The sequence below is a fragment of the Parasteatoda tepidariorum genome, chromosome 10 (assembly GCF_982258835.1).
Source record: "Parasteatoda tepidariorum strain Cologne lab strain chromosome 10, Ptep-v5.0, whole genome shotgun sequence".
Lineage (NCBI taxonomy): Eukaryota > Metazoa > Arthropoda > Arachnida > Araneae > Theridiidae > Parasteatoda > Parasteatoda tepidariorum.
This window is the reverse complement of record NC_141764.1, coordinates 103,697,577-103,711,704: the sequence shown is the minus strand read 5'-3', so window position 1 is coordinate 103,711,704 and position 14,128 is coordinate 103,697,577. Positions and strand designations below refer to the sequence as shown.

The following is a 14,128-nucleotide window of genomic DNA, read 5'->3' as shown; positions in this document are numbered from 1 at the left end:
TGTTAAAGGTAAAATCTTCCAAACACGGCTCACTTCCAAACAATAATTTTTTCAATTTTCACGATTCGATCGATAACAGTTGTTATATTTACTCACAAAAATCAGAAAGAAAAAAACCTAAAACGTCAAAATATTTTAATTAAATTCATCTTACACTTACGTTTGACGATTTGCAATTAAATTATGTAAAATATAATTTTCACGTAATAACATTACATTGGGTGTTCTCTGAAATCCACAGCCAGTGGGCTACTCCGAATGATTAAAACCAATTTTTAATTCTTAAGGATCTTTCAAGGAGCCGTGCTACACTAGTTGCAGCTTTTTAGAGAACACCCATTTTAAATTAAATACTTATATGAATATAGACAGTGAAAAACAAATTTGTCAAAAACTAAAGACTCATCCCAGCTTTTATCCCAGCTGGCCGAATAAAACCGGAAATATACATTAAAATAGAGAAGTAAAAAAAACGTTGTTATTTCTAATGAGATCTTTAATTATAGGATAAAATTAAAACATTGATAAGCAAACAAGAATCGATAAACATTAATGATTTTGAATTTAATTTGTTTGTAACTTTAAGTAAATGAAGTTAGGAATCATAAATAAATTTTTGATCCTCTGCAGACACTCATTCTTCGTGTGTTTTAATTTCACATTAACATTAACGAAATAATAACATTTAAACCTGATTTAAGTTTTATAAGAAAATAGACGTTATTAGATGCTGAACTTACTAAACATAAATCTTCAAGCAATTAGAAATTAAAGAGTTCAATCGTTGGAGTTAAAATTAAATGTTTCGTAATGGAAGTTTCCAAAATACTTTTGTTTAAACAAGTAGCCTTCACTATTTTACAAACAATATAGTTACAGTCAGCAACTAGTTTCGGGTATTTTCTAATAAAAAAAATTTGACTCGGTTTTTTCTCACTTACTTATTATTAAGAAGTAAAAATTTAAAAATTCTGAGTGGGGAATATTACAGTGACACTGGCGCAAAGACTGAACCGAAAAAAATAATAGAGAATCAACGTGCTTGGTTAAAGAAATTCACTGAAATGTTTTGAATAAAAAACATGTTATTTTTATCATTGAACGCTATATGATTATTTAGTATCGTACATTATGCATCTTGCGTCAGTCGTGAATCATAATGTGTATTGATCAAAATTTTATGAAATTTTTTTTTTGAGAGATAATGTCTCAAGTAAGTATGCTTTGAATAGTTATAACTCACTAAGTGTTGTGGCAAATTTGATAAATGATGAGTCTATATGTGAACATAAATTATGTGCAGACTACATAACTATGACTAACCAAAACATTTTTTTTTCTTCTTCAAGAATTTCTTTACAGAACATATAGCATTTAAATTTTAAAAAAATGTGTAACATAGATGAAATATGCAATAATCAATAAATAAGCTCTTTGTGGGAGAAATTTCCACCAGTCTTTGAAGGGACGATTCTCGGATCGAGGTTACACTACCGAAAATTGCATAAGAATGACGTAAAATAGGAACACTCGTTATGACATAAGGATACAGTGATCTTGCCGCATTGTTTTACATATAACCCACACATAATCGAGCAATAGACAAGATAGATGAGAACTATCTAATAAAACTTTACATGACTCTGACATAATTCTCACGCGTATTAAAGTGGAACGATAGAATAACGAAGATTTGCTCTATCGTATTCCGTTATTATTCTAAAATAGAGTGAGAATAGCGTTTTTTTGTGAGCGAATGATTGTCAATAAAACGTAAAAAATGACATTCGCTCGCTGAATTATATCACATGTCATTCTCACTGTCATAATAAGAAGTTCATTCGTCTGTTACGCAAGATTGGTGTCCCATGATGAGCAAAAATGATGCATCGTACATCATTCTTGTCCATCTTGTGTAAGAAATGCATTCACTTAAGCTGGAAAATATCCAATAATCTTTAAAATTGTCATATTTCACATCTTTCTTATGTTAGAAATGCTTCCACTGATCATTGAGAATGTCCAACTATCAGTGAGAATGTTGTATTTCGCATCATTTTTGTGAATCTCGTGTTTGAAATGCCGTCACTCATACGTAAGAATGATGTCCAATAATCCGTAAACATGACGTATCTCAAATCATTCTTACGTAATCTTCTCAAGCGAAAAATTGGATCCGAGAATGAAATAGAGTAGAGGACTTTACAAAGGTGTGGAAGTCTTTTCTTCATCTTTTAAAGGATTAAAACTGTTATTCGGGACACCAGTTTTAAACACTCCCAGAATACCTCCATTGCTGATGATTTCGACTTCGTCTCTTTCGGTCATCGGCTCTTTCTTCTCTTCTTCATCGTCATCGTAGAGATTTTTTAATCTGGGACTGAGAATGAAAACGAATACGTCGGTGACGCACCCCAGGAAAACGAAGCCGGCTGAGACGCCGTGCAGCAAATATCTGAATTTGTCGCTGTCGTAGATCCAGCAGTTGCCAGTTTTGCCACAACTTTTCTCCCATACCAAGCAGCTCGCATCTGTCAGTGCTCCGTATATTAGAGGATAGGGTATGAATGCTGGAAAAAAAATTAAGTATAAGTTTGAATTGAATCAATAAGTCCGTAAACAGAATATCTCCACCCAACGAAGATGACCTATATTCGAATCCATCGATTTCAATTAGATGGAACAACTTGACGGGAGAGATGTTTTTTGTGCAGGATAAGATCGAACCAGGAAACTTTCGTATGTGGTCACCCTCACAAGTTAGAAGAAGCATTTTTACCTCCCTAATCGTTCGAAAATGCGTGAATCGAGGAGAATGCATTTATCGTTTCCATGACTATTAAATATGTAATCTCTTTTTACTTATGCGGAGAAGAATGCAGTTCTAAATAGGACGTGACCAACAAGAAGTTAAATATACCCGGACTTAAACTTTTATGTTTACTAAATCGAAACGTACTTTTTAATCTATAGATTCCATTCTCATTATTAATTTTTCCAATGACAGGCATCGAGCTAATCATTTTTTTTTTGCAGCGGAAGATGCCTGAACTGTTGCTTATTTAACGTTACCCGGTCGGCACCTGTGTACTTAAGTAACGGAGGCGAGCAATAGTACCCACGCCACACTGTAACAAGTACGTTAATAGGGTTGGCCACATTCATATATCATACAGCAGAGGACAACACACAGAGAGGTTTTGATATTTTTATTTTAAATTTCTCAAAAAATATTTATAGGATTATTTTATAAATTCAGGTCATGCGATTTCTCATGCTTAGTCTCAAATCTTAAAGTAGTTCTTTCATACTACGCATGTGCGTAAAACACTTCATAATTTTTTTTCATTATTTTGTAGTGAATCGTATTAGTTTATTAATTAAAGAATGCCCAATTTGAAAAAGTTTCGAACAATTTTTCAAGCAGTTTTTTTTTTGTTAAGAAATCTTCGATTGATAAGGGTTTTTTCATGAATATCATTTTGTGCTTTTAAAAGAGATCCATTAAAATAACACCAAGATTAGGGAGGATCATTTCCCATTAAAATTGTTTCTTTTCATATATTTTCTTCCCTTATGCTATCATATTTGTGAATAGGGACGATTATTGTAAGGTATTATCATTTGTTATCGTATTTTGTCTTGTGATGCAAAAGGAAATTAGTGGAAAAACCACTACCGTTCAAATCTTTCTTTCAAAATTTAAGAATCAAAACTGAAAATGTCTCATCATTATGGTAGGGTAGTATAAATCCTACACTCTTGAATTTACAGTGGGGAAGAGGAAGGGGTAAAAGGATGAGAAACTTAAAGTTTACTTTTTAGGTATTGTTTTCCATGCATTTTTTTTACTAAGAACCAAATAAGATTATAAGCAAGTTGATAAAATTAATAGGTGTAATAGGCAAGTTAATGAGTATAATGTAAAAATAGATGAATAATACAACATTTTAGCTCTATACCTATTAACGCATCTGATATTATCGATACAAATAAACTATATTTTCGTTCGTATTTTTTACGTTTAATTGAATTAGATTTGAAGCAATTTGAAAAGTCTAATAATTCAGAAGTTATAAGGTTTTTTATGTAGTAGGAGTACAATTTTTACCTTTGACATATTTCTGCTTAAAACGATCATAAAAAATTGGTCATAAACACTTGGTTTGCGTTTTCTCAGATGTACCTAAAAACTCCCTCGTACTAAACAATAATTAGCGATTCCCGACGATACAGAACCTTTTTTTTTCTTATGTGTATCACAATAAGTCAAAATTTGTATGTTATACTTATTAAATAGCTTATAATTATTAGTCTTATTATCGTGGTTACGGGCTCAATTCAATTGAGGATAAGAAAGAAAAAAAACGTAGGAAAAACGAGTGGATTTCTTCCTTTCAATAAATTAAAAATGGTGTCTAAAATTCTCCCCGGTTGAGGGACAAATATTTGGCCTGAATTCACCCAGTTGAAACCATTTCCAGCTTTCCCTTAATTATTTTCTGTCTTATACAAGTTGTTCATAAATAATTAACATCTTATCTCTTGAATCCCTTTAAGAATGAAGTTAAAAAAGTAAGTTACAGAAAGAAAAAAAACGCTGCCTACATCATTATAGGTAGAGTAAAGGAAACTTTAAAACATTTTTTTTCTTCTTCAGAGGATTGCATTGTATTGAAACTTGAGTATTTTAGCAAAATTTTACAAGGGGAAAAATTATATTTAAATAATAATTAAGAATTTTTTTCTTAAATTCATGGTATTAAAGAGAAAGACTGATTACCCAATAAGGAGAATACTCCAGATAAAGCACCTAAGGCAATACTTTTGTCTTTTGGGTCAACACACCTGAAATATAAAAAATATATTTATATCGAAGTGGCATATTTTTAAAACATATAGACAAGCTTTTTAATACTCAATCACTATAATATTTTCAACAAATGAATAACCAATTTTGAGGGGAAAGAAAATCTCATCCGAGTTTTCCTTTTTATACTGTCAGTTCTTTAAAGGTTTCTTGTTTTTCTATTCAGATTTTGATCTCCATTACTGCGAATCTTCTATTATAACGACTGATACATAAACGAACGAAATGTTACTTTAAACGCCATTTGAACATTCTCGAGAGGCGTACATTGCGTTCCCTCGCAATCTCCTTTGTAAATTTTTTACAAAAGAATATAATATTTATACTTCCCTTGTTTGAAAACTGCATTCCCTCCTTGTGTGAAGGGTTGTGGCATATTTCAGAGTTAATCACGTGGTATTGACATTCTTCGTGTTTGATTTTCATTAGTGATTTTGATACTTTGATTTTGCAGTACTCTGGTAGTAATTTATTTTGCAAAAATGGCTGATCTTTGCCCTGTAAGTCACAAGTTGTGAGTAACTATTTACTATAGTTTTGAGTACTCGCAATGTAGCGACTTCACATTGTAACGTCGCTTTTCACTTGGATCACAAAGGTCGTTACATCAGAATTCTACTAATAAAAAATTTTAGCTACTTTGCGCTACCGATTGACTGATTTACTCATGAAAACTATACGTAATTATTTACATAGTGAAACTTTAATTTCGTCAGTTATTTTCAACTCAAACCTAGGAAACTAAGATTGGTGCTTGTCGCGCGGCTTAAATTTTCGCAATTTTCGAAAATTATTATTTTTTTCTGCAAAATTTTCGAAATGCTACCATTCAAGAGAAAAACGCTTAAATTTTGAGCTTTGTATGTTCTCTTTTTAATTTATGACTTAAATTTTAAAGACACTCAGTACTTTCCGGAAGCTTTGATCAAAATGGGTACTAGATTCTTGATAAAACATCTAGGAGAATAGACCCATAGTAAAATAAGATAGGCATAAGAGATAATCACAATCTTGTCCTTTAAGATGGCCCTCGGAATAAGGATGCCATATGCCTCCTTGAAATGCAATAAGAAATATTAAGACAGTCCTTTTTCCCAAAAATATACCGTATTAATTTAATCAAAAAGTTAATTCTATCGTTGTCATCACAGGGTTTCTAAATGTAAGTCATATTTGCGAAATCATGAATGGTAAATAAGCATCTGAGCTTGGTGTTCGATATCCACTTAGAAATATAATATATATTCATACAATTTTTCACAGACTATAACTGGACATACCTGAGTGTGACGAGTGCATTGGCGACCCTTGATGTAGACGAGAGCAGTTTTCCAACGCATAAAACAACCACAAATGTTATGAGCCACTGACATTCAGAATTGCAATAACCTTTGGTCGCCTCACCCACCCTTATGATGCCTGATTCATCATGAACACACTTACAATCGGTGAATACCTGTTGAGAAAGATTTTAAGATTAAATTCGAACAAAATCTGACGAAATAGTTTTGATGAATCGTAACATTAAAAAAAAAGTCGTATTTTTAATTTTTCATATCTAAAGAACTTCTAATGTCAGGTCATTAAAAATGACGTTTTGAAGGAACATAAAAGTGTGTATACACCTTTCAGTTAGAAAAAGATTTCGACTAAATGTATGGAATTGTGTACAAAAAGATTTTTATGTCCCCTCGTAAAGTTCCAAAAATGCAGCGAAATATGTAAGAAAATAAACTTAATATGAAAAACAATTCATGCTAAAATAGAACATGCGACCCCCGCTGACACAAAGAAAAGAGTCTCTCATTACATGCCGTCTCCTCTATACTATGCAATATATTTTTAACTAAGAGGTTTCCTCTCATTCATCATTTATTTCCTTAAAATTCTATATTTTCTACAAAAACAAAAGAACGTTTCGTTAATATAATATAAAATTATTATAGTTTTATATAAAAACATTATTAATATGCTAGCATAACATATAAATACCTGGATATGAAAAATAATCAACTGTTCTCAAGAAGAAAAAAAACTGAGCCATACAGATTAAGAAGAAACAAATGAGCCGTAATTTTACTCATTAAAGGGATTATCATTGTAATAGTTCAAATCAGAAAGAATTTAAAATTTCAGCATTTATAATTGGCAACACTTAATGACTCTTTTTTTTTTACTTTACTTTTTGTTATTTTTGAAATCAACTTTATTCAACTTTAATCAACGTTATTTTTGAAATCAACTTTTCAACTTTACTCTTGCGGCAAAACACATCTTAAGAAAAGTTGAATATTCAAAACAAAATTTCGCAGCCCTAAAACGACGTATTTCTTCCGACGTTTTGTTAACGGATCGCATGATCACACTCTCTTGCTTAGCCTTTATTATTTAAAATAAACTACCTGAACTAAAAGGAAAATAATCATGTTGGGAGCCATAGCTAAACAATTATTGGAGCTTAATTAATTGTGACTGATAGTGTGTCCACTTACTTCTTTTCCATCTGTTTTGTTGTAACCTTGACAACCGGCATAGCAGGGGGAGAAATAAGTTGATTTTCCATCAGGACCACAAACGGGTGTATAGACTTTGGTTGAGCACAAGCAATCCGTGTTACAAGTGTTATTCAAACTAAATCTGAAATTAAAAATACAATTTGATTTACTATTCATACTACTCATTTACATTTAAGTCACTTTTAAATGTTTAAAATTATTTTATAATGAATTTGGTAAAATAGGGGGGGGGGGTATTAAGTTTATGTTATGAGTCAGCATATTTATTGGTGCGACAAAATTAACGGACCACCCTGAATAACTTTTGATCTAATGATTGGATTTTCGCGTTCTAGGACTCATTCTTTATGGTCTGAAAAGGTGATCTCAAATAGGCTAATCAATAGGTGCAGACGATATTTCAGGTTAAGATATCAGACACAAAACTGTACTTTTTGTTGAATAAACATACCTAGTTTTCAATAGATTCGGATTTCTTAAAGAAGAAAGTGAATTTGAAATTAGTTTTCTCAGGAACTATGCGACAGATTTCGCTCAAAATTTGTATTTTGCCATTTAAAATTATTTTAAAATGCTGTAAAAATTTTATACCTTACAATTCAAAATGCTTTCAACTATTCATAAATAAAACAATAAAAAATAATCAATAATAAATACAATTTATTTTTTGCACAAGATTATCTTTAGACAAGCAATTTCTATAATTGTGCACAAAAGTTTTTCAATTCGCTTGAAAAGTACGCAAGATATGGAGAAATACGAAAATAGTAAAACTAATGTTAAAGGATCCAAACTTTGAACCACTCTCCTGACAATACTATGGGGGGGGGGGAATTTCCGACATTGAGGCTACTCGCCTATATTTGGGGGTCAGATATCCGAATTCGTTGGAAAAAAAAGTATGTTTATTCAGAGAGAGTATGTTTTCGTGTCTGATTTGGTAACGTAAAATATCGTCTACATTAATTAATTAGCATGTTTAAGGTCACCACTTCGAGCCATTACGAATGAGTCCTAGAATGTGAGGATCCAATCATTGTTAGATCAAAAATGATTCTGGGTGGTCCGCTTTCTTGACTCACTGTACATATTCTGAAAGTAAATATTCCTTAATGTTAGGGTATTTACATTAGTAATAGATGATATTTACATGCGAATGTCGACCACTTAACAACGATTTTTGCGATAGATAATTATGACTTGATCTAGTTACTACTTACTTATAGTTAGTTTGAACTCAATCTATTAAATACTCATGTTAGTTATTTATGACTCAATCTAGATATTACTAAAGTTAGTTATTTGACTCGAGCTAATTATTATTTATGGCTCAAACTAATTATGAACAAATTATAACTAATTATAATCAAACTAAATATATAGCCTATATAACTTACTTTCATTGCAAAGGTATAATAATTTATGTTAGTTAATGTCTCAAACTAACGATTCATTAAGTACTTTAATTATTTATATCTTTCAGGCTAGAACTTAATTCTAAATGTACCTATAGTAGATACTGATTAGTAGAATTTTAAATTATTGATTAACATTTCTCAAATATGTCACAGTCACAACAACTTTTTACAAAGGAAAGATTCGATTCTTACTGTGGTTGTATAACAGAACTTGTTCCGGTCATCTGATAAACAGGACAAGTTATCAACATGCATATAATTAGAGCCAAGAAGCTGAAACATTCAGCAAACACAATTCCACCCGTCATGACCCTCGGTCTTGGCTTGAATTTTCTGATCGCGATTCCGCCAAGGAAAATGCCAAATATCATGCCAACCAGACCAGCCGGTCCTGGAGAGAAAAAAATATATTTACTTTCACTACAAAGGTATAATAATTTACTCTCATTACTTAACTATAATATTTAACTTATGTACATTGAATAATTATAATTTGTAAAAATTACAATATATACGAGGGTTGCTATTTATATTTCTGGCCTAATAATGAAAAAACAAATATGTAGGATCGAAATTGGTTTTATTGTTTTTCAAAATATTCTCCATGATGATCAATACACTTTTGCATGCGTTTGAACCAATTTTCAAAGCACTTTTTCCAGTCCGATTGAGGTAACTCCAAAACATGCGTTTTGAATGCATTAACCGCTTCTTCGGGGGTCGAAAATCGTTGTCCACGTAATTTATTTTTGATGTGTGGGAATAAGAAGAAGTCATTAGGTGCCAAATCAGGGCTGTACGGTGGATGACCCATCAGTTCGATCTTTCGCTCCGTCAGAAATGCCTTTGTTTGAGTCGATGTGTGAGAGCTCGCATTGTCATGATGAAGAATGATTCGCCTGTTCTTATGCTTTTTTCGAATTTCTCCGATGACTTCTGGCAAACAAATGGTCGTGTACCATTCAGAATTGACCGTCCTGCGTTGCTCTAACGCCACTGTTGCCACATGACCGTTAATGCCGAAGAAACAGGCAATCATTTGTTTCGATATGCTTCTTCCTCGAACAACTTTTGTTGGTTTTGCCTCGTCTTGGAAGACCCATACAGTTGATTGCGGTTTTGTTTCCGGCTCATATGCATAGATCCATGATTCGTCACCTGTGTAGATGTTATACACAGCCTTTGATGTACCTTGAACGTATTTTTCCAACATTTCCTTGCACCAATCGACACGAGCCTTTTTTTTTTTTAGCGTTTGTCAGATTATGCGCGATTCAACGCGAAAAAATTTTTTTTCGCTCAAATGTTCATGCAATATTTTATTGATGCTTGTCATACTAATGTCCAAAGACGCCTCTATCTCACGGTATGTCACATGACGATCTTGCTTCATCAGTTCACGCACAGCATCGATCTTTTCTGGCACAACAACGGATTTTGGACGACCTGCACGGGATTCGCCCTGGATCGAACATCGACCACGATTAAATTCGTTATACCAATTTTTTACAGTGCTGTAGGATGGCGCTTTATCGCTGAGTAAAGAATTAAGTTAAAAAAGAATAAGAAAAATAATGGCACGAAAATGTTCACGATTCAATTCCATTTTTTGAAAGAGAAGAACTTTTCAATTTACTGTCAACAACACAAACGAAGCTATAATGGTAAATCGTCTACTGAATTTATGTTTAAAAATATCAAACTTTCGATTAAAATCGTCTGCGGTCGCCTAGCAACACTTACTGTTGCCAAGGCCAGAAATATAAATAGCAACATTCGTACTTGCCCAACTCTTCCGAATTTTAAATGTAATTTTAAATGTATAAATATTTTATTTTTATTTTCCAATGTGGCAGTGAGTTTTCTGACTCTTGTTGTTTTGACTCATTTAATTTAAAATGATTTTTATTACCATTATATTTGAATAGTTAGGCATATTTATGACAGGCCCGCTAGTTAGCTTATTGTATTCGCGATCGCAACGCTCGAGTACGCCCTCTAGCGGGAGCATGTAAATATCAGTAGTCAGGAGACTTTTCAAGTCAGACTATCAGTTGTCAAGAGACTTTTTTAGAAGAATTAAATGATATAACATTATGTATTTATGTATACTTTTTATATATTCTAATGTTTGAAGTAATATGATTCAGAAAAGTATGGAATAAAAATTCGGTACTTACGTATTAACGCCACCGCCGCTACAGATTTGGCGGTTTTTAAGTGCCGCCAATCTACACTTAAAATTTTTGCGACAAATCATAAAATAAAACACTTTATTTAAAATCAAAGTAGTCAATCGGATTTCGGTGGAAAATGGGCCGATATAGAGTTTAGCATAGATTCAAAACAATCATATCGCCATATGAACTCTGATAAATAAGATTCCAAATGAAATAACGTTTCCAAAACGTACGTTTACCAAGATGAAGTTTCATGTCGTGGGAATCGGTACATTTTCGTTTCTTCGGTAAAATATTTCGTTCCTGAAAAAATAAAATTGCATCTTCTTTTGTTTTTGGCAAATCCCAAAGACGAATATTCGTAGCACTAAAAAATGGCGACAAAAAAGAATTGTTTTTTGTTTTTGCTTCGTCAGAATTCTTTATTTTACGTTTTTTAGTTTCTAAATAATGATTTTTATTGAAACTTGAAATTTTTTGATAAAAATTGTTGTCAAGAAACGTTTTTTACAAAATTAAATCTCATAAAATTATGAGGCTTATGTATACTTTTTGTTCATTTTAATTTTTGAAGTAATATGATTCTTAAAACTATGGAATGTAAAGTTTAAATAGGTCTTTCATGTTATATCAATCAATTCAGTAAAATTATTTCTCGGGCATTAGGTTTTAACTCTTATAAGAATATACATATTTTTTCTGTGTATGTACAAATATTTTTCCGATGTGTTTTGGATATTCCTTCTCTTATAAAAGGTGTTACCATTTTGTTTTCGTTTGCATAAGAAAGGATATCAAACATTTTTCTTTTTTTAATTTAATAAGCCACGATAAAGAAGGAACGTTACAATGTTACACGCTGCATTAAAGACGTCTCCAGAGTAAATAAATGACTGTTCATATCGAAATCGCAAGTATTAGTCTCATACAACAACGCCCCCGTATAGTTCCTTGCGATCGCGAATTGAAAATGTTGGCTAATTGAGAAATGAAAATTTGCTTATAATGTCACATAAATTGATATTTTATTACCATTAGGAAATATCTCTTTTGAAGAGCTTAAAAGTTTTCAGTCACGACAATGTATAAAAATTTTATTATTATGATTAATTGCAATTATTATACTTAATTTTGAGAGAATTAAAATTTTTTTTGGAAGAATATTGTTTTAGTAATAGAATGTCGTTTGGATTTCGCATCATATAAGAAGTAAGAATGAAACCAACACGTAGCCACGTCTAAAAGCAAATGATTGAACTATTTTTACAATGGTTTATTGCATTGTTGCCTATTCCAAAAATAAATTCAATTTTCAAAAATATTTCTTTCTTGTAAGTATCACATTATAAAAATTAGCTTCTCATTTAGCTATTTATTAGCACAACATCTCAAATAAATATCTTTATTATTGGTTATACAATGTGTTCCACTTAAATGAAACAGTTTTGATTTTGTGCCATGACTAGATGGAAAAAAAATAAGGAAAACCAAATATATATTAACAATGCCTTTTTCCAATTACGTATTAACAAGGTGTAACTCACTTTCTGTTCCATCTGAACAGGAAAGAAACATGAAATAAGAAGAAAAAAAAGACGAAAAAAAGTATCCTGCTGAAATAAAGAATAAACTTAAGATGTCATCCAATTCAGAGCTCCCATTATAATGTAAGTACCCTAGCTAAGCGGACAGTAACTGAAATTTCGATTGACTATAAATTTCTTGTGGTAATAATATCACTATGAATTTTGATCGTGGCAGGGAATAATAAATATTAAATTTGATATCGTGTTCGGAGCTGTAAATGAGGCTTAAACATTCTAATTTTTCGAAATTTTTTAAAAGTCATCAGTTAACTTTGCGATAATTTAGTGATTGATTCTGACACTATGCTACAGACCTTTAACTAGTTTTAATTTGGTCAAAAAATTTCGGTTGTCGATAACTTTTATTTGACGGTAATATCGAGTTAAATTCTGCAGGTAACGACTACGAAATGATTATATCTTGATACATTGATATCGGGCAGGGAATTTGAGTAAGGTTTTGAGAGCTAGAGCAAGTCGGAAAGAAATCTAACTTCAAGATTTCATCTACACAAACATTCATTCATCAACATTTCATCGCAAAGTTAGAAAGCTTTCATTGAGTTAAAATAAAAATTTAATAGAAAAAAAGTTTTTTACATTAAAATTAAAATATTTATTTTTAAGTGATAAAAAAATGCTAATAAAAATAATTAAAAAACTAACACCAGTCAAACTTTTTGTAAAATTATCAATAATTTATCCTTTTAGTTAAAATACTTCTGAAGTAAGCTTCATTCATTAGCATATTCTTAAATCAAACATCGCATTAAACAAAACAAAAAAGTAAATGAATAAAAAAATAAATGAAAAAAATAAAGTTATTATAGAAATCAATGTGTAAGCTAAAAGCTCCCAACAAGTAGAATGAAAATGGCATTGAATGAAATGAGAAGCGTTCCCTAGTGTGGTAACCCATTTTACTAATTTTCTCTTTCGCAACCCCAATGTTTCGGATAATTTAGAAGCTATTATCGTAACCCTCTGACTAAATTTAGGTATCAGGAAGTGATTACAGTTAATACATGTTTATATATATGGCTTGAAATATATGATATTGCGTACGATTTACCAGACCCTAACGAACATTTGCATCCATGTTATCCCCAGTTACAAAGATGGCAACCATCAATTCTGCCACTAACTGAAACTGCTACTTTTTGCCATAAACAATCTTACTTATGATAGACTCCCACGTTTTCTTGGGGATGTAGGTCGTTTAAAAGGGAAGACCAGTCTTGGCATGCGCTCAACTATTCAAACACCAACACTGTGAAGATTTTGAAACGTAAATGAACGCATTGTCTAGCTGTAAAATCCCATATTGGGCCATCCATTCTCCCTAAAAATGGCAATAAGTGGATTTCTTGAATTTTTCAGTCACCGGTTGCCTCCATACAGCCTGGAGTACGTACTACCATCATAGCTTCACACACAATTAACCAGCTTTGCTGTGTAATGAAGAACTCTTTTTTTTCTGATACCATTATAATAGTATACAAAACAGTCTGTACCATCTTTATTCTTCTACAGTTTACAATTTTTTTCCTTGTGGATA

The 14,128-nt window shown here is 31.6% G+C and overlaps 1 protein-coding gene across 2 annotated transcripts in view; it reads right to left on the bottom strand.

The window, feature by feature from the left end:
- Positions 1 to 458: 458 nt before the first annotated feature.
- The window catches only part of LOC107442145 (solute carrier organic anion transporter family member 74D), a 64,399-nt gene continuing 50,729 nt past the window's right edge, over positions 459 to 14,128 (bottom strand). For both annotated transcript variants that reach the window (XM_016055616.5, XM_016055618.4), the window contains 5 exons: positions 8,997 to 9,195; positions 7,363 to 7,507; positions 6,151 to 6,326; positions 4,784 to 4,848; positions 459 to 2,570 (listed from right to left, as the gene is read on the bottom strand). In XM_016055616.5, coding sequence (XP_015911102.2) covers positions 2,203 to 2,570; positions 4,784 to 4,848; positions 6,151 to 6,326; positions 7,363 to 7,507; positions 8,997 to 9,195 — 953 coding nt within the window. In that variant the 3' untranslated portion in view covers positions 459 to 2,202. The remainder of the gene's footprint in view (positions 2,571 to 4,783; positions 4,849 to 6,150; positions 6,327 to 7,362; positions 7,508 to 8,996; positions 9,196 to 14,128) is intronic.